The sequence below is a fragment of the Triticum aestivum genome, chromosome 6D, assembly GCF_018294505.1.
Source record: "Triticum aestivum cultivar Chinese Spring chromosome 6D, IWGSC CS RefSeq v2.1, whole genome shotgun sequence".
NCBI lineage: Eukaryota > Viridiplantae > Streptophyta > Magnoliopsida > Poales > Poaceae > Triticum > Triticum aestivum.
Window position 1 is genome coordinate 25803559 of NC_057811.1, and position 27413 is coordinate 25830971.

The 27413-nt window shown below is 46.9% G+C and overlaps 2 protein-coding genes and 1 pseudogene across 2 annotated transcripts; 2 read left to right on the forward strand and 1 right to left on the reverse strand.

The window, feature by feature from the left end:
• The first annotated feature begins 1279 nt into the window (after positions 1-1279).
• On the forward strand, positions 1280-5410 carry LOC123143207 (receptor-like protein EIX2; annotated as a pseudogene).
• A 6145-nt stretch (positions 5411-11555) lies between these two features.
• On the forward strand, positions 11556-18043 carry LOC123143208 (uncharacterized). The gene is made up of 9 exons (XM_044562053.1): positions 11556-11849; positions 14983-15069; positions 15155-15213; positions 15710-15805; positions 15928-16008; positions 16450-16512; positions 16596-16769; positions 17077-17172; positions 17555-18043. Exons 1-9 carry the CDS (start codon positions 11660-11662, stop codon positions 17621-17623), a joined length of 915 nt encoding a protein of 304 aa, XP_044417988.1. The 5' UTR covers positions 11556-11659; the 3' UTR covers positions 17624-18043.
• A 2759-nt stretch (positions 18044-20802) lies between these two features.
• Positions 20803-23187, reverse strand: LOC123140875 (uncharacterized). Its single transcript, XM_044560140.1, has 4 exons — positions 22475-23187; positions 21840-21995; positions 21584-21783; positions 20803-21116 (listed from the first exon to the last, which is right to left on the reverse strand). Exons 1-3 carry the CDS (start codon positions 22667-22669, stop codon positions 21595-21597), a joined length of 540 nt encoding a protein of 179 aa, XP_044416075.1. The 5' UTR covers positions 22670-23187; the 3' UTR covers positions 20803-21116; positions 21584-21594.
• Between the last annotated feature and the right edge of the window lie 4226 nt (positions 23188-27413).

Genomic DNA, 27413 nt, shown 5'->3' on the forward strand with positions numbered 1-27413 from the left:
TTCATCACTGATCCAATGCCTACGAGCTTTTCACATATTGTGCTTTGCTTATTTACTTTACCGTTGCCACTGTTACAATTGCTACAAAACTACTACTGCTACTTTTATCGCTGTTACCGTTACTTTCATACTACTTTGCTACTAAATACTTTGCTGCAGATACTAAGTTATCCAGGTGTGGTTGAATTGACAACTCAACTGCTAATACTTGAGAATATTCTTTGGCTCCCCTTGTGTCAAATCAATAAATTTTGGTTGAATACTCTACCCTCGAAAACTGTTGCGATCCCCTACACTTGTGGGTTATCACGCGTCACCACCGGCCATCCCCGCCGCCGAGCCACCACCACACCGCCCGCGAGCACCATCCGGACCGCACCCAACCTCACCTACCCGGAGTAGCACAAGCTCCGATCTGCCTCGGGCCCAGATCAGGTCCTCCCGAGCACAAACCGTAGGTCGTAGCCACCTTGACAGGCGCTCGCCGCTGACCCGTACCCAGGAGAAGGGAGATCGCAACCGCCACCCGCACCCCGTCGTCTAGCAGCAAACGCCGTGTCGCGCCCCTGCCGACGACCCGTGCAACCCCCACGAGCTACCACCACTGCTCCGACCCGAAGCACGGGAGGACCCAGCCGGAGCCAGCACCAGCCACTGGAGGGACGCCCCGGCCAGGGGCCGCCACCGCCGTTGGTGGGGAGCCCAGCACCACCCGAGGTGCCGGCGGCCAGATCTGGCATCACCAGATCGAGCCACGAGGGCCACCACGGGCGCGCAGCGAGCGACCCCCCATGCCGCCACCAGGAGTCGCCGTGGGCGCACGACACGCACGTGACCCCGCCGTCATGCCCCACCGCCAGTGCGCCACCACCTGCTGGAGTTGCCCGCCCGCAAAGAGCCCGCCAGCTGTGGGGAGAGAAGTTCCCGCCGCTGCCGACGCCGACCAGGGAACTCGGACTTTCTCTAGGATGAAAACCCAAGATTTCGATCGGGGAACAATAATGCTTGTGCATTGTATTTCTTTTTTGGAGGTGTTGTTTATGAGAACCTCTTTTGTAATTTGAGTGCTGTCTTTGGTGATGGTCAGAGTGCTGATGATGCTAGTGATTGATCAGCGGGAAGGGAATCTATTTCTTCTGCTTTTTTGGCTGTGTGTATTCTTGATGGATGCGATTTGAGACATCTGGTTAATAGGGAGGCCAGGTGTATTAATATATTCCCTATGTAAATAAAAGAGAAAAAAGAAAAGATATCACGGGCACGGTGTGGGCTGCCTACTCTGCTCACTCCGACATGCCCGGCGACCTGCGCCAGCAGAGTAGCCGGGGCGGCGTCCAAGCCTGGTCCGTCGTCCGGAGGCAGCCGCGGGGAACATGAAAGAGGCGCGTCGCGGGCGGATCCGCTCGCCGGCGTCTCCGTCCTCGTCACCGGCGCCGCCAGCCTCCAGATCGCAAGGTCGCCTCCTTCCACATTCCCCTCCCCCATTCAGCTGCAGTATTCTTGTGGTCGTCCGAGGGAGATGGACGGGATTGGGTTCGCCGTCCCAAAGTCCTCATTGGTCTGCTATCTCAAGAAGAACATATAACTGACCCGGGAGAAAAGAAGACCACATGTTCATGGCAAAATCTCCCATGGACACACTTCACTTCGCCTGCATCCAAATAGTCATAGCCTTGCTCTTGTTCACTCATGCCAAGAGCACCATAGAGGGCAGCACATCTGCCCTGCATCCAAACGATGCGATCCCCAGCTGTGTTGCCGGTGAGAAGTCTGCCCTTCTTGCCTTCAGGGCAGGCCTATCAGACCCTGCCAACCTCCTTTCATCATGGAAGGGCGATGACTGCTGCCGATGGAAGGGCGTCTACTGCAGCAACAGGACCGGCCATGTTGTCAGGCTCGATCTCCACGGAAACGGGCAGGCGCTAGCAGGCAACATAAGCTCCTCGTTGCTTGGTTTACATCATCTTCGGTATCTCGACCTCAGCCACAACAGATTCGACAAGGTACATATACCGGAGTTCATTGGTTCCATTAACAATTTGAGATATCTCGATCTATCAGGGTCACTGTTCATTGGAAGGATACCACCGCAGCTAGGGAATCTCTCCAACTTACGATACTTAAATCTTGGATACATCTCAGACACCACATACTCCACTGATATCACCTGGTTGTCACGGTTGACTTCCCTTGAGCACCTAGATATGTCTGGGCTGAACCTCAGCACACTTGTTCACTGGCTTCCATCTGTGAACATGCTTCCAACTCTGAAAGTTCTTCGCGTTACTAATTGCCTGCTTAAAAATAGCCCTGATTCTCTTCTGCTCTCAAATTTGACATCTCTTGAAACACTCGACCTTTCGGAAAACCACCTCCATAAGCATAGCAGGCCCAACTGGTTCTGGGATTTAACTAGCCTCAAGTATCTATATATCTCGGGCAATGATTTCTATGGCCCGTTTCCAGATGGGATAGGTAATATGACCTCCATTGTGGAGCTTGATTTATCAGACAATAACCTTGTGGGCATGATACCATCCAACATGAAGAACCTATGTAAGTTGGAGAGTTTGGTATCTTTCAGGAACAATATCAGCGGGAGTATAGCAGAGTTATTGCATCGATTACCAAACTGTTCACCGAATAAACTACAGGACTTGTCTCTATCGGACAACAATCTGACTGGAAGCCTACCAACTACACTAGTAGAGCCCTTGAGAAACCTGAACCAGCTGGATCTCAGTGATAACAAACTCACAGGTCATGTCCCAGTGTGGATAGGAGAGCTCAAACAGCTAACAAATCTGGACCTTAGTTCTAAACAACCTGGACGGGGTCATACATGAAGGTCATTATTCACGTCTAGGTATGTTGGAGGAATTGAGATTATCAGACAACTCCATAGCCATCACAGTGAGCCCAACTTGGGTTCCTCCTTTCAGTCTAGGAATAATTGTACTTCGGTCCTGTCAGCTAGGGCCAAAATTCCCAATGTGGCTTAGATGGCAAACACACGTAATGAGTCTTGATATATCAAACACAAGCATAAACGATATAATACCGGATTGGTTTTGGACAGCAGCTTCCTCAGTAGCGTTTCTGAATATCCGGAATAATCAGATTACAGGATTCCTACCATCAACAATGGAATTTATGAGAGCAGAAGTCATGGATTTCAGTTCTAACCAGCTTGGTGGTCCAATACCTAAGCTTCCCATCACTCTAATCGACCTGGATCTCAGTCGGAACAATCTAGTTGGGCCACTACCATTAGACTTTGGAGCACCAGGGCTTGAAAAACTATTTCTATATAACAACATGATCTCTGGGGCCATTCCATCTTCTTTGTGCAAGTTGCGATCATTGCGGTCATTAGATCTATCAAGAAATAACCTCAATGGATCAATTGCTGATTGCCCAGTCAATGAGTCCAGCTCAAACATGACAGATCTGAGCATTGTTAATCTAAGCTTCAGAAACAACAACCTCTCTGGTGAATTTCCTTCACTTCTCCAGAAATGTCCACGACTCATCTTTCTTGATCTTGGACATAATCAATTCTCTGGGGCTTTACCAGCATGGATTGGGGAGAAGCTATCATCTTTGTCATTCTTACGACTGAGATCCAATATGTTTTTATGGTCACATTCCAGACGAGCTTACGGAGCTTGTTAATCTTCAATACTTGGACCTTGGCTACAACAATATTTCAGGGAGCATACCGAGATCTATTATCAATTGCACAGGCATGACACAAACAAGAGACAATGATGATCTTGGGGATGCATTCACTTCTGGAGTATATTCTGCTGGCAGTGACCTAGTTGACTATACTGAGAATTTCACAGTACTCACGAAAGGTCAAGAGAGATTATATACAGGAGAAATCATATATATGGTGAATCTTGATTTATCCTGTAATAATCTTATGGGAGAGATCCCTGGAGAAATCAGCGCTCTTGTAGCATTGAAGAGCCTGAACTTATCATGGAACAACTTCAATGGAAATATCCCTGAGAATATTGGCGCCTTAATGCAGGTGGAGTCACTTGACCTATCACACAATGATTTGTCCGGTGAAATCCCTTCAAGCTTATCGGCTCTCACATCATTGAGTCGCCTGAACCTGTCCTACAACAATCTGGGAGGGAAGATACCAACTGGAAATCAGCTGCAAACACTCGAAGACCCGGCCTATATTTATATTGGCAACCCCGGCCTCTGTGGTCCTCCTCTCTCCGTAAATTGTTCGTCACAGCCCGAGCCAATTCCAGGAGAAAACCACGGAGATGCAAGCGACGACTTGGTTTCGCTTTTCCTAGCCATGGGCTCTGGATATGTGATGGGTCTCTGGTTGGTCTTCTGTACCTTCTTATTCAAGAGGAGATGGAGAGTTTCATGGTACTTGCTCTGTGACAGCCTGTATGATTGGGTTTATGTGCATGTGGCTATTACCTGGAGTTCCTTGAGAGGTAAAATCAATGGGTAGAAGCTGAGATGAGATGACCATCACTGGTTCTTGGTTTGCTCTCATGTAATTCAATAAATGCTTTTGAGATTTATCATGAATGTATCAATCGATGTTCAGGTATTATATTGTACTAGAACTAGTCAGGATATGTATTCAAGGTGCGTACCATGGACTGAGATTGGTTGCTGTTTTCCATATTGTACTAGAACCAGCACTGGTGGTCCTTGGTTTGCTCTAGATATGTAATATGATATAATCTGGAGATTTATCATGAATGTATCAATTGATATTCCAGTGTATCGTACTGGAACAAGTCACGCACATGCATGTATTCTGGGTGCATTGTATTGGAACTAAACATGCACATGTATGAATTCTAGGGGCATGCCATTGACTGACGTTTGTATATAATTATATATGATGTGTTTTCTATGTGCTTTCTGTTGTTGGTCCTTTTTCTTTTTATAATAGTTTATGGTTCTTTTCAATGTGCTTTACCCCATGGTAAATATTAATACCTCGGGCAAAACTCAAATGGCAAAGATAAGGACGATGAAACTGGTGATGGCAAGGATGATGATAACATGGCAGGTGATGGAGCTGATTCTGATTTTGTTCTGGCCTGCAAGATGTTCAATTCTGCAAGAGCAATAGTTGAGAAGAACCCAGACAACACAATGGAGGGAAAATCGAAGTCTTTGCTCTAGCTGAGGTCTCCATGTAATAGGTGGTCTCTGTTTTGTTTGTTTTGTCCTGCATGTAACCATTGGATCTTGGATGGTTTTTACAGATGACATAGACTGCTCGATTGATTACTGCTTCAAAGGTTCAGCTCTCTTGGATTATTCGATTGAGCCTGACCATTGTCGATTTGTCGAACTGTGTCCTCCCTGTGGTAATGACTGTCAGTTGTCTGCCTCTGCTTTATAGTAGTATAACAAAGCAAATATTTGCATTGTCTGCCTCTGCTTTATAGTAGTATAACAAAGCAAATATTTGCAACCCAAGCGCTGTTATGTATCCTTATCTTAGCGCAGGTTCCTTCACTTGCACAAGTGCACATGTTATTGCATACGTACATGGAAAATGTGAGTTCAGATAATGCTTGTATCTTGTATATATTGGCTTTGTTAATTTGTTTATTAATTCAGTCCCATAAATAGTTCCTCTAATTCAGTCCTAGAAACGAGTTGGAGGAAACAATTCACTCTCTATTAATCATCAAGTGTTACATACATGGTTTCTATACACCGGGCGCTGCCCGAGTCATGAGGCACGCAGGCCCTTGATCCTATATACATGGGCATGCATAACAGCACGTTACAACACAACTCAACACCCCCCCTCAGCCGGAACTCCATTGGCATGGATGTTGAGGCTGGATCGGGACTCGTGTAACACCGGAGATGGCAAGCCTTTTGTGAACAAATCAGCAAACTGTGAGCTCGAAGGGACGTGCAAGACATGGACGTCGCCGAAGGCAACGCGATCACGCACAAAATGAAGATCTATCTCGATGTGTTTGGTGCGTTGATGTTGAACCGGGTTGCACGCGAGGTAGGAGGTGCTGATATTGTCACAGTAGGCACGATGTGGTGGACACTTGAGTTCGTGAAGGAGTTGGCGTAACCAGCAGGACTCGGCAACGCAGTTAGCAACACCACGATACTCGGCCTCCGCACTAGAACGGGACACGGTGGCCTGGCGTTTGGATGACCAAGATATGAGATTGGAACCAAGGAAGACACAAAAACCCGACATGGATTTCCTCGTGTCAGGGCAACCGGCCCAGTCCGCATCCGTGTATGCGATGAGTTCCTTGGAAGATGACTTGTAGAATTGTAAGCCATAGTGGGAGGTGCCTTGGAGGTAACGAAGAATGCGCTTGACAAGCTGCATATGAGTGTCGCGTGGCTCATGCATGAAAAGGCACACTTGTTGGACGACATAAGATATGTCCGGCCGGGTCAAGGTGAGATATTGAAGCGCGCCTGCAAGACTGCGGTAATATGTGGGGTTGGAGAGAAGCTGGCCATGGGAGAGGGACAGCTTGGAGCTCGTGTCTATGGGGGTAGAGACGGGCTTACAATGTAGCATGTTGGCACGCTCAAGAACCTCCAAGGTGTACTGTTGTTGACTGAGGAAGAGCCCCGAGGAGGTTGGAGTGACGTTGATGCCGAGGAAATGGTGGAGGGGCCCCATATCGGTCATGGAAAACTCAGACTTGAGAGCCGAGATAATGTGGTGTAGGGTTTGAGGAGAGCTGGCTGTGAGAATGATATCATCTACGTACACAAGCAAGTATGCGATGGAGGTGCCGTGATGAAGAATGAACAAGGAAGTGTCACTCTTGGAGCCATGAAATCCAAGGGAGAGAAGGAAGGCCCGAAAGCGAAGAAACCACGTGCGAGGAGCTTGCTTGAGGCCGTAAAGAGACTTGTGGAGGCGACAAACATGATCCGGACGAGCGGTGTCAACAAAACCAGCCGGTTGGGAGCAGTAGACGAGCTCGTTGAGATCACCATGGAGAAAGGCATTCTTGACGTCCATTTGGTGGATGGGCCAAGAGTGGGATGTGGCAATGCTCAACACCACGCGGATAGTAGCCGGCTTGACCACCGGACTGAACGTCTCATCATAGTCCACACCTTCCCCTTGTGTGAAGCCTCGAAGCACCCAACGAGCTTTGTACCGTGCCAAGGATCCGTCCATGTTGAATTTGTGGCGATAGATCCACTTCCCCGTGACCGCATTAACACCTGCAGGCTTAGGCACCAAAGACCACGTAGAGTTATTCATTAAAGCAGTGTACTCATCCAGCATAGCTTGGCGCCAATTTGGGTCTTTGAGGGCTGACTTGTAGGTGGGTGGAATGGGTGAGATGGTGGTGGATGGGGTGTAGGCAAGGAAGAGGCGACGAGGCATGCAAAATCCGGATTTGGCGCGAGTAGACATTTTGTGTGCGTTATTAGGTGGTGCAACAGGGACGGCACGAGGCGGTACGTTGGGTGGTGGGGGTGCATGGGAGCGGCGATCCCGAGGAGGATTCGGTGGGGCTGGTGGCAGACGGATCCTATCGGCAGGGCGCGTGGAGCGAGGAGGATGCGGGCGCAGTGGGGCTGGCAGGTGCGGCAGAGGCGGGTGGGGATTGGGTGGAGGTGGACGCGGTCGGGGGCGGTAGTGGTGGACCCGCAAGAGTGGCCGGTGGAGCGAGGACACGTGGTGGAGCCATGCGATGGGGGCGCGTCGCGACGAGCGTGCACGGGCGTGCATGGGGTGGTGGGGTCCGGAGACTCGGGTTGATCAGGCGGTGGATCCGAGGAAGCAGGATCGGCCAGAGATTTGGTAGGGGAGATACGGTGGGCGGGATCATCTGTGGACGTGCGGGTGTGTGGCTGTGTGTATGGGAAGCACGTTTCGTCAAAAATGACATGGCGAGAGACGATAACACGGCGCGACTCCAGATCAAAACACCGATAACCCTTGTGCTCTAGGGGATACCCTAGGAAGACGCAGCAGACAGAGCGAGGAGAGAGCTTGTGGGCCATGGTGGATGATGTGTGAGGGAAGTATAAGCAACCAAATACTCGGAGATGATCGTACGTGGGATTTGAGCCGTGGAGGAGATAGTAGGGTGTGACGCTGGCAATAACACGAGAGGGACGACGGTTTAGCAAGTATGTGGCGGTGTGAAGAGCTTCTACCCAAAAGGGAGGGGTGAGATTGGCTTGGAAAATAAGGGTACGAACGATGTCGTTTGTGGTTCGGATGAGGCGTTCAGCCTTGCCATTTTGGGGCGACGTGTGTGGGCAGGAGAAGCGGTAGGCGACGCCGTTGGAGGAGAAGAACGAACGGAGGGAGGTGTTGATGAACTCACCACCGTTGTCACATTGCATGGCTCTAATGACGACGTTGTATTGGGTGCGGATAAAGGAGAAGAAGCATTGGAGAGTAGTAGACGTGTCTGACTTGTGATGGAGAGGGAAGGACCATGAGTAATGAGTATAGTCATCCAACACAACAAGATAATATTGATAACCAGAGAAGCTTACAACCGGTGAGGTCCACAAATCACAATGTATGAGATCAAATGGTGCATACGATTTACTAAAAGAAGAGGGAAAGGGGAGGCGAGACTGACGGCCTAGCTGACAAATAGTACAAGGTGTATGAGCCTCTTTATTACAATCGGGAAGAACTGTTTTAGCTAATGTGGAGAGTGTATGACCGCCGGGGTGTCCGAGCCGACGATGCCACAATTCAGGTGATGCAGTGGCAAGAAGTGCGGACGCCGAGGACGCTTTATTGCCAACAAAGGGGTAGAGATCGCCGTTGCTAATGGAGATCATGAGGACCCGCCGCGTTCGAAGATCCTTCACAAGAAAGCCACATGGGTAAAACTCAACGGAACAAGAATTATCCTTAGTGAACTTGCGAACTGAAATGAGGCTAGTGACTACGTGTGGAGAAACGAGAACGTTGGTGAGGCGGAAATCGTGAGGGGGACGGGCGACAGAGCCGGTGGCCGTGACGGGTATGTGTTAGCCATTGCCGACAAGAATGCTAGTTGGCACATGCTTTAAAGAAGAACTAGACGAGGTAAGGGTACCTGGATTGCCGGTGATGTGGGAGGAGGCGCCACTGTCGAGGTACCAATCCGTCGACGGAGGGGGGGGGGGGGGGGAGGCCGCCGTTGTTGTAGGCAGCGTTCAACATGGCGAGGTGCTCCCATGAAGGTGGTGCAGGCGGGTAGTACGGTGAGGACGAAGGAGGCGCCGGCTGATACATCGGGTAGGCGTGGGCATGTGAGCCGGGCCGGGGGCCGAGAACCCCGGCGGAGTTGGGCGGCACCCATCCAGGTCGAGGCAGAGGGAGCGCCATCCTGTACGGGGCGAAGTGGCTCGTGAACGGGGCGGGCTGCGACGGTAGGCCGCGTCCACCAGAGTCGTGGCGGCCACGCCCGCGTCCACGTCCACGCCCGCGGCCACGGTCGGCACCGTCACCGCGGTCACCACGGCCGCGGGGCTGCTGCGGAGGCGGAGGCGGAGCCTGGGAACGAGCGGAGCCGCGGTCACCAGAGCGGTCGCCGCGATCACCCTGAGAGCGCACGCCAGATCCAGAGGCGTCGCCCGATCCGGAAGCGCCAGGGAGAGCGAATGCCGAAGCGCTCTCCTCAGCAGCACGCTGGGCCTGGGACTCCTCCGCCAGGACGACGCGGGAGAGGACGGTGTCGAAGGGCATGGTGGATGCCTGATCGCCGAGGACGACGCGGATGGTGTCGAGCCGCTTGTCGAGGCCGTGAAGGAATTGGGTGGTGAGATCCACCTCTTTGACAGCGTGGTCGATGTCGGCGAGACCATCAGTGAGCAGCTTCAGGCGACGGGCGTACTCGGTGACGGAGAGATCGCCCTGCTTCAGATTACGGTACTGGCGGTTGAGCACCATGAACCGCGCAGCCCGATTGGCGAGGAAGAAGGCCTGGATCTTGGTCCAGAGCTCGTACGTGGTGGTGGCGCCGACGACGTGGTCGATGAGGGGGTCGGCGAGGGTGGCGTAGATCCAGAGCACCACATGGGCGTCCAGCTCCAGGTACTGGGCGTCGGTGTTGGGCGGAGGGGGATGCTCGATGAGGAAGGTGACGCCGTAGCGGACGAGAACGAGCAGGAAGAATGACTTCCACTTGTGGTAGTTGTGGTCGGCCGGATTGAGCAGGAATTTGATGTGGTTGGTGATGTGATCGAAGAAGATCGGATTGCGAGGGGCCGGGGTGGGCGGCGCAGGAGCCGAGGACGAGAAGAGGGGGGCGAACTGAGAGGGGCCGGTGCTACCGGATGCGCCGGAGAAGATGAACGGGGAGGATCCCAGCGAGGTCGCCGAAGAGGTGGCAGGGGCAGTCACCGAAGAGGAGAGGGAGCTAGGCGAGGTCGCGGCGTCGGTGGCGGCAGAAGAGGAGCCAGGCTTAACCATGGCGACCGATGAGGAGGGCCTGGTAACTGATACTAAGTTGGAGAAAACAATTCACTCTCTATTAATCATCAAGTGTTACATACATGATTTATATACACTGGGCGCTGCCCGAGTCATGAGGCACGCAGGCCCTTTATCCTATATACATGGGCATGCATAACAGCACGTTACAACACAACTCAACAAAACGTGTGCATATTGTGCGAATTGGGGTACATGCTTGGAGGTGCGATCCAATATTGTGCAACGGCTATCTTACTATGCGAGTCACGTATGCAGAACCTGAAAAATGCTCTGGAAGCTTTGTTAATGCTTCTGAAGCAAGGGGGCTCACAAAAATCTGCTGTAGAAAATGAGATTGAGTTCTTCAGTGACATATTGGCTGAAACTGGAGAAGGTGATTATAAACCAGATTGGATTCATGTTACCCAGTCTTTCTCATTAACATAGTGCTCTATGACAACTGACATGTTTTTTCTTGCTTATAAGGATTGTTGTTTTTGGACATATATGAGTCTTTTTGATTCAGCTTGGAGAACTGGAACAAACGATGTCAGCCCCAAAAGCAGACAAGTAATCAACGAAACCGAACCAACAAGTCAACAAAAGGTTAAATGACTATGCTTGGGGTGGATGCTGGCTCGCTGAGAAGGGCTCTGCTTTTACTCCTGCTCTTCCCGAACAACAAACACTCCATATACTAATAGTTTCCAGTGTTTGAGGAAAGCAAGAAAAGATGATCAACTCGGCATGAGATTGACAAAATGCAGCAAAACGAGTGAAGAAAAAAAGAAATGTATACAGATTTGGCTCAATGAAACAAAAAAAATATATGGAATTTTCAAATTTGAAAAAAGAAAATGAAATTATCAGAGCCAAGTTTCAATCTTGGGACCTGTGGGTTATGGGCCCACCACGCTTCCGCTGCGCCACTCTGATTGCTGTTGTGCTTGTTCTGAAACTTAACTTTGTATAGCTTCCTCGACCTGTTCCTGAAGGAATGAAAATAAAAGGTGGCCTGGCACGGCCCAAGCCCGACGGCGGCCCGGCGTGATACAAAGCCGCGACCCAGCCCAGCCCAAGTCCCAGCCCTTCCTCTGGACCAAGAATTTCGCGGCTTTCCACCCTCGCAATGCAATCGCCTTATCCTCCACCTCCTCGCCGCAAAACCAACCAGTCACTCACGCACGCGCGCGAAATCCGCCGCCGGCGGCTCCCCAGATGCGCGCCCCTCCCCTGCTCGCGCCGTCCACGCCGCAGCCGGCACGTCCTCCTCCTCTCCGTCCATTGCGCACGGGGCTCGGTCGCTCCTTGTTCTTCTCGCCGAGAAGGCCGCCGCTTCTCGCCGTCGCGCGGTCCAAGAGCAGGGACGACGCCAGCTTCACCGATCGCATCCTCGACTACATCGAGGGTAATGTCTGAAATCTCTGTCCGTTACCGCGCGTTCCTTCCTGCATCTCCGGATTTATGTCAGCTGTAGAGCGAATGTTCAGCGTTCTGCAAATATTGGGCTCGGTAAATGTTGGTCGCCTGAAAAGTGGCTACATGTGTTTTTTTTACAAGGAAAAATTAAGTAGAGGAGAGTTACCAGGTTGATTAGAGTAAAACCGGATGAAAACCGTCACAGCCTAGGGATCAGGCACAGAAAAGCTACAGCACAACACTGCTGCGAAGAATACATCAATCGGAGAGGTTGCACAATTGGTGTCGGCATCGTCACTTCTCTGGTTCTCCCTGAGCAAGCGTCCACAGTTTGGCTGCAAACGACCGTAGACAAAGCCCACACCGCAGAGGCTGTGAGAAACCACATGAAGATCCATGCCAAGAATCAGCCACACACATCGCCGACAGTGCATCCCCGATTCTGACAACGAGATACAAAGGACAAATATGCAAGGTTGGGGCCGCAAAAGATCACCAAACAGACCACTTATCACCTGTCGTCATCACCAACTGAGCTCCGACGGCGCAGCCTCGGCTGCTCATCAATGAACAAACTGAGATAATACAGCGGACACGTCGAAGGGCCAACTACCGCAACCATTGCCGCTATGTCGACATTGCTCACCACCGTCATCATTGCCACGCCCGCCCTGACGACCATCACCATCCTCACACGATCCATTGGCCCCTCCAAACGATAACAATTGCAAGAACGACACCCCCAAGGGGAGCATGATGCAAAAAACACCACCATTAATTCCACTCCGGGGAAATCTGAGGTTTCCGCCTCGTGGTTGTCTGGTTGGAACGTGAGCACCATGCCTTGGTGACATCTTCAAGAAAAAGTGGCGCTCAAGGGCGTTGCCACTCCCCCTCGAGGTTGTCTGGGAGGAAGGACAAGCACCACACCTTTTTTTAGAACGTAGGCTCGTGAAGAGCCCGGCTTTGCATATAGCCATCAATCGGCCAAGAATTACAAACATGATTCAAACAGCAACGGCCACACTGGTACAATGGGGGGCACTGGAAGGCAAACATCAACTACAGCCTCCACAAGCAACTAAGGAAAGGAAAAATGAAGATTACAGCTTGCACAGGTTAAGCACTCCACACTAAGATCAGAGAAATCAAGGTCGGAGCAGTAGGGTAGGACATAGCCGACCATCGAAGGTGGAAAATGTACCAGGTAGATAGGGAAGGAGGGGACACACCATCTTCCTTCTCTATCACCAAAGGGGAACCCTACCCCCTCGCCTTGGATCGAAAGACGCCGCACCGTCGGGATTCGGGCTAGAAGAATGCGGCCCTCACATCGCAAGGTGGACAATGGGCAACCACCTAGATTCGGGCTAAACCTAGCCAGCAGCACCGCCGCTGTCCACGCCCAACTAGTTGGAGAAGGAGAGCTTCCGGAATCCAGACGCCGAAGACAAGGCAGCAAGACATCAAGCAAAGACCAAGAGAGGCAAGAGGGATAGAGCATCGGCGACATTGTTAACCAGGCGCCTCCGACTTCCGGCATGCCACTGCCGCCGGGAAGGGGATCCCTATCCCCTTTCATCAGGATTGAAGACGTCGTGCTGCCGGGACCGAGTGAAGTCCACCGCCACCGGAGAGCACCAACCTCCAGATCCTTGATGATGCCTTCAAGAAGAAAGCGGTGCCTAAGTATGTCTCCATTGCCTACCCTGGCCATTAGCCAAAGGCGGAGCTTTCACCCGATGTTGCCTTGCTCTCCACCCGCCCGAACTTCGAGACTAGCTGGACCACTGAACTCCCCTCCCCAACCGTTTGCAGCTATTTGATATGCCTAGCTCAGGCCCATTGGCTCAATGGGGCCGGCAAAATCTACAACTAGAGAAGGATCTCCTAGATCCAGGCTCACCGGAGCCTGCTGCCCTGCTTCATCGACGCTCATGACCAGTCGTAGCCAAGCCAGTAGGACGTCGTGCGCCACCACAGGGGAGTTGTCTCACTATAAAGAGCTTCAACATCGTCGATGAAAACAAGGCCTCAGTGAGGAAGCCACTGCATGCATCCACTCCGGGCCTGTGTTGCTAGAGCCATGCAGATGTAGAGCAGCCCTGCTCAGCGCCGATGCTGCACGCGTTTTGCCCAGCGACGCCTGCTGTGGGCGACGAGGTAGAGATGCAGGTGATAGGGGGCAGGAATGTGGGTTTGGGACTCCCCGGTGATGCTCGGAGAGTAGTCTTTCACTTGTACACGCAGTGGTTACATGTTTGGATTGTGTTTTAGAGACACGGATGATGCAATGATCACTAAGAATCAACTTTTTATACTTGATATGTAATGGCTGTTGGGAATATGTTTGCAGTCTACCCCTATTTTTCTGCACTTCTCCGTGGCGTCGCTCCCAATTTCATACCTGAGGCTAAGGGGTGGAGACATTCGTATATTGCATTTCAAAAGAGTCGTCTCTTATATAGAGAAGATTCTCAAATTTAAACTAGTTTCGAAATAGAGTCCAGATTAAACTACCAATCATGTTATACTCCCTCCGTTCCTAAAGGTAAGTCTTTTTTAGAGATTTCAATATGGACTACATATAGAGCAAACTGAGTGAATCTACACTCTAAACTATGTCTATATACATCCGTATCTAGTCCATATTGGAATCTCTAAAAACTAAACAGACTTATATTTAGGAACGGAGGGAGTAGTTCATATGTGAACGGATTCTATCTTTGTAGTCACACCTGTGAGCAATCATCATGATCATGTCTAAATTCCACTAATCATGTATGTCGCTATTAGTTCCGTAACCTAATCCATGATCTATTTCCTCCCAACTATTAATGTACCTGGGCAGTCTTCCAATAGCATGCAAAGTATATTATATTTCATTGATAATCGACCAGTTACCTTAAAGATATAGAATACTTAACTACATTCCATCAAATGATAATCCCATGCTGAGTAAGTAAATCAGTTTCATGCACAAATACATGTATGATTGCACAAATAATGTATTATTCCATAATGAGGTAAGCTGAATATTAAATTTTGTTGGATCGAGTCTATTCGTGGAAGTCTTGTGCTATTGACTACCAGGTTGTATTCTCTGAAATCTTTTTGTACAGGCGGTCCAAAGTTGAGGAAGTGGTATGGAGCACCCGATTTGCTTCCCAAGGATGGGGGTGCCGAGGGCGAGGAGGATGAGTCTTCAGGTGCATAGACAAAAAAAATCCATAAATGTATACCGTCTTGTTGTCATTATTTCTTATTTGTTGGCATGTTATGGGATGAGAATAGATATCGAGGAGCCTCGAGATGCCGTGCTAGTTACCAATGGCGAGAGTGAGATTGGACAGGTTTGATTTGTTCTTCAAGTTCCTGTTTCCAATCAGTGCAGAAAATGCTATCTGGTCCTATGTTCAGTATGTCACTAGTCACTATACCCCAATTTCTTCTGCATTCTTGTGCTATGAGCTGAACAATATACTGTATATTCTATTCTTACTGACATGTGTGTCCAAAGCCAAACTATCAGTTTCTTAAGGCAATATTTTGACACTTGCACAAGATTTTCTCTACAATGTAAACTTTTAATTCTACCAACATAAAAGAGTTCTTTCTGCAAATTCTTTTTGGGAAACTACTCTAGGATATTCAAATCATTTTGGAAAGACTCAACTGGCGTTCATATATCCTCAGATGTCGCCTTCATATTTTTTCCCATTATTAATATCCAGAGTTCTTTGTTGCTATTTCTGCTGTTTCTCAGTGAATATCGCAATGTCTAAATTGCATATGTACAGCTTGATAAATTTTCTCAATTCCTGAACTTTCATTTGCTTGTATTTTCAGATGGTGATATTATCACTAATTCTGAAAAGGGCCAGAATAAAAGCATTAGTGAAGGACAAACGATCAACTGGAGAAGCTTTTGGAACTTACGTGGAGGTGACAATTTTGAATTCTCCCCTAAAAAATTCTGGTTATTTATCATGTGCTATTTTTCATCAATTTTTCTCTGATAAATACGGTGACTTGTCTTAACATTCCTTGTTTTGGTTTCCTTGTAGTGCATGGTTGGCAACATCAGAGACAAGTCCTTCACAAGGAAAACATTAAGGGGTGTTCGTGCTGTAATTTGTCCAACCGACGTACGTTTCCAGTCAATGTTCATTGTTTATTCATTTATGAAACTTTTCTGGCATAACCCTACTATTTCCGTTCTATGCACAATTATTGATTGCTTGTCGCATAAACGAGTTACTCAGCTCAACGTTTGGTACTTTGATGTTAGTACATCACTGTATTTTTTGTCTTCCCCACCTTTTGGTGTTATTGAGACGTGCTCTTGTGTTTGGAGATTCCTGTGTGGCATGGGTTTATCCATGTAGATGTATGAGAATTGAAAGTTTGTACAGTGTATCTGGTGGTACTTATGGCTTGATTCCTTCAATGTTTATCTGTGTAATTTAGTTGTGTGTTCGATACTTACGTCAGAACTGTTTCCAGACTTCCTTTTCCTTGTGGCAAAAAGTTCTCTTCTGCATACAAATCCTTGATTGCGTTGACCTTCTATTGCAAATTTTCAACAGGATGGCTTCTTTTCTGACCAGATTAACCTCAAAGGTGTCGAACACATTGTCCTGCTATCCCAGGTTTACTCCTCTCTTGTAACCTCGGGTTACCCGGTTCAGCCTAGTTTCTAGTCACTACCATAAAAGATCTTGATAAAATGCAGCTATCTGTCTACAGAAATAGCGGTGGGCTTCAAGCTATTATGAACAGCAAGCTAAGGAAGCTAGCCGAGCGGGATGAAGAGGTGGTTCTTGCATCTGGCATCCCATCTACGATAATCAGGAGTGCTTCTCTGGAGACCACTCCGGGTGGTGAGAAGGGGTTCAGTTTTACAGAGGTACCAGACTACCAGCACACAAAGCTTGCTACCTTATCTCTCCAAATAATGTTGCGTAATTTAGACCAACAACTTTCAGTGAGTAAAGCTAAAGCTGTACAATAAACCACACAGCCAGACAGGGCACCGACGCAATGGTCTTTGTCATGTAAGATTAATCCACTAGGTTCATTGGACGTATCATGTAATTTGCAAATTTCTCGGAAGTAATTTGCACATAACATAGACATAGTAAATATAGATAATTATATCTCTTTTGTTTTTTTTAGGCAAGAGTATCTTTTCATATGGTCCATGAAATACGCAGGGTATAGCAGCCAAGGGGAAAATAAGCAGAGAGGATGCTGCTACAATTTGTGTGGAGGCCCTGGATGCCATTCCCCAGACAACACTCATATTCGAGGTAATTAGCTCAAGAAAGGCTCATGTAGGCGCTTGAACATTATTCATTTCCAATACGCTGCTATATATGGTGAAAGTAGTGTTCTATGAACGCAATGCCTGATCTAGGATTCTACGAATGGGGGTGCCAAATTTCACAAGCACAATCCAAATGTCATGGACAATGCCACAAATCACACCCACAACTTTAAAATGTGTCAAAAAAATATATCAATACATGGTATCACAGCGTAATAATTTCAACTAATATGTTTGAAATAGGTTTTGGGCAATTCCCCAGCTTGGTTGAAGTATAAATTATGCATGTCTGAACCTTGTTCACTCTTCCGCGGTACATGAGGAAAGGGTTTATGCCCACCTTCTTATCTTCCGTGTTACTTCAGGTGGCAAATGGCGATGAAAACGTTACAGACTGGAAAACATGGTTTGCTGAACGGATGGCAAAGGGCTAAAGCAAAGACCACATGATTGGAACACACGTTTATCTTCTTTGTTGATGTATAGAATATATGAATATAGGAGAAGGATCCAAAAGGAAAGAGATTCAACATTTCCGCATCAGAGTCACTGCAGCCCATGACAATCTTATCACAGATATGAACAAAATGCGTGGATTTCCATCCACTAGTCTTCTGGGAAGTCTTGCATCAGTTCTGAAGCTGAAGTGCAGTGATCTAATTATTACAGGTTCATGAACACAAGCAACAGCGATATTTCTTTCTTACATTTTTTTATGTTTTTATAATCTACATTTGCAATATACAGGGCACATCATCTGTTAAACTCATTCTTTTGCCATGGCAATTAACTGTAAATATCATCGTACTCTACTCATCAAAAGGATGTGAAAGCTAATCTTGTTAATATTGTCAGGCACTATTTCTGCTGAATTGCTTGGTTGTCCCCTAATTGATTGGGTAACTCTTGTTTTCCTAAAGAGAAACAATATTGAAAGAGCCTTGTACAATCGTGCACCTGCTGTTATCCAAATCACAAGTTGACAAAAGATGGTTTGTGATGTTGAGGAGGTTTTGCCTTCTATTTATACATGCGGGCTATGGCTGTTAGCTTGGTAGCTATCCATCGGATTCGGGGATCCGTTACATTGGGCAATCTTGTGATTTAAATGGAAAATATCTCCCTACAACCATAAGACCCATGATCCTTCCTTATGTCCCCTCTAGTCCCCACCTGGGTGTTGCCTGGAATGGGGCATGGAGATGTCATTGATGTGGTCTCGAATAAAGTCATGCACAATCTAAAGGGAACTATGGGTCGAATTGGATCTCCGATACTTATGAGATAAAGGCCACGCAGAAAATTTTCCACACTTGGAAGTGGCGCTGTTTCATGGAAATCTTGTAAGCAAACCATTTGTTTAGGAAGGTAAGTAGACCATCTTGGTAAGGTCAAGAGTGGAAGCTGAACTCACAACATTGGATAGAACCACCGTTGAAGCGGAATAACTTCATGAGTTTTTTATAGACTTGCCGGAGGTTGAGAAACCAATTTTGGCTATCCTCACAACTATCAAAATGTAATTGTCAAATTGAATAGTTCTAAGGATAATATGAAGTCCTCAATGCATTCAAAGAGAAGACTGAAATATGCTAGGAAATCGAGAGACTCTAGAGTGATATCACAAAGAACAAAGAACAAAGAATCTGTTAGACCCCTTCACAAAAGGGCCATCACAAAATTTGATAGGAAATACATTGAGGGAGATGGGAATGAGTCCACTTACTTACATTGGGACCCCAAGTGCAACGATTTGTACCTAGCAGGGAAGCGATATTTGTATAGATTCATGAGAGAGAAGATGCTATATAGATAGTGTGACGAAACCAATAGTCTAGGAGATGGACTACTCACAACTTATCATGGGAGCAGCGAATCAATGGTTGATGAGGAAGGCGGTGAATTTCCTCTACGGTGGAGTGTTGATGCAGGGCTGCGGACACCTTTGTCTCGGATTGCAAAGTGGGAGCAGTGAAGAATTACACGATAATTGGAGGGGCATAAATAGACCATGCGGTGAATGGAGGGACCCGATGTCCCTTTGTGGGGCACATGTGGGTTGGCCACATATCCTATGTGGAAGGATGTGTGGGCCCCATTTGTGGGCGACATCACTACCCGACCCATGTGTTAGCAGGTGTGGCATCCTCTAAAGTTATGATTAAACCTACTTTATATATATATATATATATATATATATATATATATATATATATATATATATATATATATATATATATATTTCCTAAGGTCTAAATGTTCATGTAACTTACAAATACATAGACTTGCAGCTGGCCATATGCAATAGGTTTGTCCAAATAAAGTCATAACATTGCATGTTTTGTCATTTTGAGAAGACAATGGATATGTTTTGGCTATATCAGAAAGACCCATGCGAGTTATTGTTGCGGCAACCTACCGCATGTGATCGGAGATCCTGTGAATTAGGACCTAGATAACCAGAGGAGTGTCTTTACCAACCCTCTCTGTTGAAGATGCACCACTGCCACAATATTTATGGCAAGTTGACTTTTATCTTTGTGTTACGAGGCTTGTATAAGCAAAATGTCCTATAGAGCAACCTTACAAGAACACACACCTATGTGATCTCAACCGCTAGACACGATCTATGAGAGAGGGCAATATGCCCATATATAGTAAGCTGTTGAATAGGACAAAAGTGTGGCTTATATGCACTAGTCATGGGGTTATTAGCCTTCAACAACCTATTGATAGTACTAAGAGAATTGGTGAAACTTATTCATGCAAAACTGACCATTCAAGACATAGTCTATTTATTCAGTTGTGGTTAAATGTAGCTTCGTATTCTTGGTGGATGTTCAAAGTTAATCAGTGTCTACTGAAAACATTGGTAGATCAAAATAATGATTGGAATAGAGGATGACCCAATGCATGTCCAAGATCCGCTGAACCGTTGTTTCAATTCATTTATGGACAAATCCTATAGGCGTGGGAAAACCGAATTCGACAAAGAGTGCTTTGTGATCCCGAAGGGATAGGGCCTGCAATACATCGTGCAACTGCAAAGGTAGGTGCTCGAAAGAGATAAGGATACACCACTTTTCCTCGACGTGAAGCGCATAGCCTGGCTCAGCCGGTTTGCGGCTTCGTCAGCTGAACTGCTGAAGGAAGGCATGTTTAGTTCATATAAATCTGCCAGAAGGTGTTGGTATTCATTGTAACACAGCCATGTAATTAGGGCTAGTTTCTCAACTGAAAAAAAGCAGTTTGCCTTGATGAAGTGATGATAGCATTTTAAACAAGTATATATTATGGGACGGAGGGACTAACCTGTAAGTCAAATTAAGCAAACTTGGTTTCGTGGTGTAGTTGGTTATAACTTGTAAGTCAAATTAAGCAAACTGAAGGTCTGCGGTTTGAACCCGGGCGAAGCCATTTATGTTTTTTTTTGCCTTTTTTCACTGACTGGGCTCGTACTTTGCGGTGGTATTCAGACGAGAGACTGTTAAAATATGCATCCACGAATACCAAACTTATCCAATCAAATGCTCCACATGCTGCTGGACAGTCGAGGATAGGCACAAACCCAATGACCGGCGTTTGTGTTACAGTCTGTTCCGCTTTCTCCAAAACCACGATTCGCAATAGCCCAGGCATAGTAAGATGATGTTCGTCTTCCCCGATTCTACGGTGAATAATATTACGAGTACTAGTATATTACACTAAGCAGAGTAATCAGTTTAGACATCTCAATGGACTCGAGTTGCGAATTATAAGAGTTCACATTGAAGAAAGACAGCGGCGAGCTTTTCAAAGCCTTGCATTCCTGAATGCTCATGCATCGACAGCCCAAAGTTCCTCGCCTCGCCGCCTCTGGAAACTCAATGGTTGGCTGGTACATCCATCGGTGGCCCAAAAGCTCCTGCCAACTCTTGAAACCGAATCCTTTATAAGTATATGTAAGAAAAAAGATGCTTTAGAAGGGGAATCGTGCGAAGAATAGCCGCAAAAAAAAAAGGAATCGTGCGAAGAAAGAAGTTTGCTCTGTTACTTGACAAGGAGGCTTGCACAATTATAGCGAATGGGAGGCATAGTTCGCCATCATGCACCTAGCATTACTATTTCACCTATTATAATGCACCTAGTATGACTATTTCACTTATTATAATATATGCTAACGTGAAGTCCACCCATGTTTCATAGCAGCACCGTACCAAAGGCCACCCATGTTTGCTCATATCATCGGAGTTGGACGCTTTGATTTGCATGGGAGTTAATTAATTGACATGCCTCACTGTATAATACTATCCAACAAAATAGATAATGATTGTGTTTTGTAACCTCATTGTATGAAGGCTTCCTATACAACTAAACTGTATTATAACCAAGATGAGAGTCACAAGTTAGCTTACACTTTCTCCAACTATCCCTTGGTCCTTTGGATAGTAATTTCAATGCCAAATGTACTCAAAAAGTTCAGAACTTTGCAAACTCTGCCATCAATCTCTTCACATTTGACTTTGATAATCTTTAGGTATCCTGAAATAGCCGCTGGTTTCTCCATCAAACGAGCATTTTCTTCCACTTCCACTGAACATGTGGGTTTTTCTTGCTGTAGCAGACAAAAATATTTCACCAACATCCATCTATGGCTTATAAAACATATACCTTATGCAATTGAAGTGTCAGATTCTCAAGAACCGGCGAATGTTCAAGCATACAAACTAGTGCACGGAGGTCAGGTTGCACACACCACTCGTTCAGCAACAATGTCTTTAACTTACTAAATGTAGGGCACCATCTCAAATCCCTTTTGAAAATAAACTGAACAAAGTGCAAAACAGTTACAGTTAAGGATCTAGTTTTAAAGTCCACAATGAACTGGTACTGAAAGTGTGTTGGACCTTTGGATAAACATTAAAAATTTATACTTAGAGGAAGTATACAAGTAATTTCAGTATGTCATAATTAGCAACTCTCTCTACATTTACAAAGAAATATTAACATATCATCTGGAAATTCACATCATGAACATGCGGACTTAATGTATATATATTCTCAATATCACAAGACTATCTCAACTAGAATTGGGTCAGATCTCAAAGTGCAGTCGCATAAACATATATAGAATTTCTAACATGTACACAATGAAGCATAAGAGCTCATCCGGTGGCAATACATGTAGCTACACTATTTTCGTCATTAACTGATATGCAAAGATGGATAGAGATCACGATAGAGACTACTGTAGAGATCAGAACACTCATGCATTAAAATCAAGATGGAAATATGGGTAAATTTACCATTCCCGGATGAGCTATCAACTCCAAGTTTTTAGCACGAGACAGACCTCCAAGAAGTACGCAACCACCCTTGAGGCCATCATTACCACAGCAATCCAGACAAGTACCACAACACTCCCCAGCAAAAAAACCTTTATGACAGTAATCCACTGACCAGATTTCAGAACTGACAACTGCGGTTTCTAATGACAACATGCTTTCGAGAAATGGGGTTCTACCTCCACATGATTTGAGTTGCAGCAAAACAAGATTTGGAACAGAAATATTAATCCGGACATCATCCTTGAAAAAACAATCCTTGATGCTCAGATGCTTTACAGACTGGGACAGGATGCTACTAGCATCTAAGTCACAGTCTTTTATCTTTAGATCCTCCAGTGTTGAACAGCTTGAAAAATTTAGGAAGTTGCTCTTCAACCTCCCTTTAGAAATCTCTAATCTTCTTAAATACCGGGAGACCAGAGGAGGGCCATCCAAATAGCGGGGCACGTACACCGGCAAAGGGAACTTGACAGTGAGGACCTGAGTTTGGCATGACAAAGCATGATGGATCCATGTTGATATCCAAGTAAGGTCGTCTTCAAAATGATGATCATACTTGATCTCGACCTCATCCAGAGTTGAGTCAGGGTCTCGGAGGAGCAGCAGGCAGCTCACAAACTTAGTAAGGAAAACGCCGCCGGCAGCGGCGGAGCTATGTAGGAACCTGGGGGGGCCAAGGAAAACAATTATAAGGGCTTAGATGAGAACTTTTTTAACTTTTGGCCCCCATACTCTTGTATTTTACGTTTCGCCCCCCCAACAGATGTTGTCTAGCTCCGCCACTGGCCACCGGTGCTCACCCCTCACCTCCCCATTTCGTTGATGCGAAGACGGCGCATGGATTTCCAAAGGTAGCGCCAGCGCTTGGCAAGCAGGCTGGTGTGCACTGCCTCATCCGGCAGGGCGTCGTCCGGCAGGGCGCTGATCCGGTCCTCGTTGCAGGACTTTGAGGACTTCTCCGCCCTGCTTGTGTGAGGCATTCCGTCAAGCAGGTGGTGGGCGCCGGAAGCTGCGGGAACACAAGGGGAACAACCTAAGGGGCGGGAGGCAGCAGGGACGACAAAGATCAAAATCACAGATTTGAAAGCTCACCTCTCAGGCCTTAGGTCGATTCGTCCGCGCGGCGCTGGCCGGTGGCGGCGGTGAGATGACCGGACGAACACCACCCTTTCTCCCTCTCGACCAAACAGAGCTCAGCGACGGCGACGGAGGAGATCAGCACAACGCAGCCATCAGCCCATGATTCACTTACAGATCTGCGTCCAAGCTTTCGAATCAGCGGTCGTCGCTCTTGCTCTCGAGCCCTAAGCATCTCCAATAGCTTGTCTATACGGATGTCTATACTCGTTTTTCACCACGTGAGCCCAAAACAGGCGTCGAACAACTTGTCTATATGGTCGTCCAAATATACACATCCTCTAAATCGACCTCGACAATGTCCATGCCTGGACAATGTGAAGGCGTCGTCTAAACTCAACTGCAGTCATGATTTCTTCCACTCCCCAGCAACGGCCCACCTGTCATGGTCCCTGTATATAGACGTTCTGATGCAAAATTGAACGTGTATATGAGGGAATCCTTTTAGACCATTGTCTATATGAATATATAGACATCCAAATATACACATGTTATTGGAGATGCTCTAACCCTAGGAAATGCGGCTGCTTCTATTCGATTGATTTCGCACAGTACATGCCCAGTGTTTGAGCTGCGGACGAGCGACACTACTACTAGTCCACTCACCGGGCTTGAACAGTACTCAAACCCTAAACCCTTCTCAAACGTCCGGGCGGGCCATCCAGTCACTGACCGGTCATGATTTTTCGACCCAGACGGACGTCTCAGACGAGCCTCAAACACCCGAGCTGACCGGCACCCCTCATATCCAGCTCAAATATGGGGCGGATATGGGGACGTCTGAGCATGCCCACCATCGGACTGGCGAAGGGGTCCCAGGCGGAAACGCCCTGAAACCCGACGGTCTGAAGCTCGTCTCCTTCGTCAGACCAGTGGCGCCGCATGGTGCAGCTCCGGCAGCCCGCATAGTGGATAGCCCGGCTATTTAAGTCGACCGGCGTCACCGAAACCCTACCATCCATCCATTTTTTCCTCCTCCAGAGCGAGCCATTTCTAACGCTGGAGGGCTGGCTCGAGCTCCTTGAGCAGATCTGGGCTAGGCGCGAAGCCCGGATCGCCGCGGGGCTACCTCCGGATGCAGTGGTTCCAGAGGAGGAGTTGGAGAAGGTGGTGGAGGAGGACGAGGAGGAGGAGGATGAGGGGGAGGAGGAGCCGGAGGAGGAGGAGGATGTGGGGGACGCCGGCGACGCGAATCTGCAGGCCGAGCAGCAGGCCATCCTCGATTTCCTTCGGTCGGAGTCAACGGAGGTCAGACGCCGACAGGAGATGGCGGCGCACCAGGCCACGAAGGAGGCGGAGATGCTCGCCTACATGGACGAGGTCAAGCAGGAGGAGGATGAGCCGGAGCCCTCCTACCCGCCCGTCCAGCCGACGCCCCGCACCATCATCGTGGACATCTCCGACGACGAAGATTAGCTAGGTAATACGTAATATGTAGCACATATGGTTTCTTTTGCATGCTTCTATGGATCTAGGGGTTGTAATATGAGAGAGGCGGATACAGAGTGGCTAATTTGAGGCGTGATCAGTCACTGTCCGCAGACGCGCCCGATCGCGTCCACAAGTGTTTGAGGGATCGGATTTGCAAAGTCCGACTGTAGAGGCTCTAAGCCAACTCCCGGTGTTTTTTTTCCTTTTCACCCGCTTGGATCGGCTAGGCGGACCCAATGTCTGTTTTTGGCCGCCAGCCTGTAGTCCAAGACAACACGGACGGAAGATCTCGAGAGCAACTAATTAACTAGCGTTCATTGGGAGCCTTCTCAAAGATCACCTAGAGTAGGCTGAGAGCGTGTCATTTGACAGCGCGTCATGTGTCGCGTTCTAGGTGCTCCCTCCGATTTTTTTTCCACGAACGCGTTGTCTGGGTGGCGGTGGAGCTCGGGCGGAGGCATAAACGAGAAATAATTGAAGGTGTGTGAGACCTTAAGGGTGATGCTTGGGTTTCCAAAATAAAAATGAAATCAAGCTTCTCTTTCGCCCATTTCTGCAAATTCATTGAGCTATGGTCCATCCTCCGTGACTTTCCTTCATGAGGATGCCGAGGATGACATTTGTGTGGAAGCACAGAGATAGTGGCCACATGCTCTTCAAAAAAAAAGTAGCAGCGGACCGTTAGGACATCAAATTCTGTGCTGAGTTAAATACTATTCCCTCTGTTCCTAAATATTTGTCTTTTTAGACATTTCAAATGAACTACTATATACAGATGTATATAGATATATTTTAGAGTGTAAATTCATCCATTTTGCTCCATATGTAGTCACTTGTTGAAATTTCTAGAAAGACAAATATTTAGAAACGGAGGGAGTAGACAGTATCAATCACATACTTGAAAGCATGCTATCAACCTACTCTCTCACACCACATGCATGCAAGAGATGTTAATGTCCTAACGGTCCGCATAGTATCAAATTTTATGTATCAAATAAAGAGACAGTATCAAATTCTATGCTGAGTTAAATACTAGACAGTATCAATCACATTTTCAGCAGCTTTCCAATGGTATATCATTTGCTCAATTTGAACAAATGGTTGATGAGTTACAAGAAAAAAGCAACACCAAAAAATAAAGTGAAGTTCGAACTATGGAAAGACCTAAGTTCAAACCCGCACAAAAGCTCAATCCGAATATTCTGTTTCTGGATGAAAAAACAGCAGGACCGATCTTGTTGTATTCAAAATTACTCAAACGATTGTGAATTTGAGAAAAAGTTCAACATAAAAAAGTTTAGCAGTTTTAATAGCATACGCATATCGTTTTCATAATGGAATTTAAACCATGTGGAATTTTGGAAAAGGTTCTATACAAAAAGTTCCGCATTTTCTATTGCTTTTCAACGGTCTATCATTGCTGCATTCCAGCAAACTGTTTGAAAATTAGAGAGAAGGTATATTTCAGCTAAAAATCGATCATTTTTCAAATTACTTTTAAACACTATGGAGTTTGGGAAAACATTACACATGAAAAAGAGCGCATTGGTAGCACGCACCATATCACATGCACAGGTCCGAAAAACTGTATGTAAATGAGGTCAAAGATATGATTCGCGTTTGTGAATACGAAAAAATGTTTTTTTCATAACTGTTCATAAACCGTGAGGACTTTCGTGAAACAATTCTACATGAGAGGTGATCTCCATGCCCAGAGATCTCCAATGGTATATTATACCTCTCATCCTAACAAAAACCATGAAATTTCAAAATTTTGCTATATGCAGTTTGGGTACTAAAGCAGAGATAATTTGGTAACACCATTAAAATAATATTCTGTAAGTAGTAATAGAATTCCACTTTCTGCACCCAGGTGCAGATGCTCCCCAGTGTGAACTGTAAAATCATTTAAAATAGAAGAAAAATTAAAAAAAATACCGATTTTGTGTGGTGCAAGATGGTGGAATGCCTGATGCCCGTGCAAAATTTTGTGGAGTTTGGATATTCAAGGAGCTCGTGGCAAAAAAGACAAATTCCGGCTCTGTGAGAAAGTTTGAAAAATGCACTGTTCATTGCCGATTTTTTCTTTTTTGGTGCGAGCTCCTCGAATGTTGTTTGCCAATGAATTTTTGCACTTACTTGCAGCACTGAAGCATCTTGCATGCAAAAAAATTTCATATTCTTCTTGATTTTTTTACTCTTTATTTTTATCCTACTATTCATCAGGTGTAGATGTGACCGGGCTCGAGATTGAATTATCGATATATTTATATATTAGGTTTGTGTCAAATTAAGCCATACATGCATGGCTTGATACACCGTAAGCAAA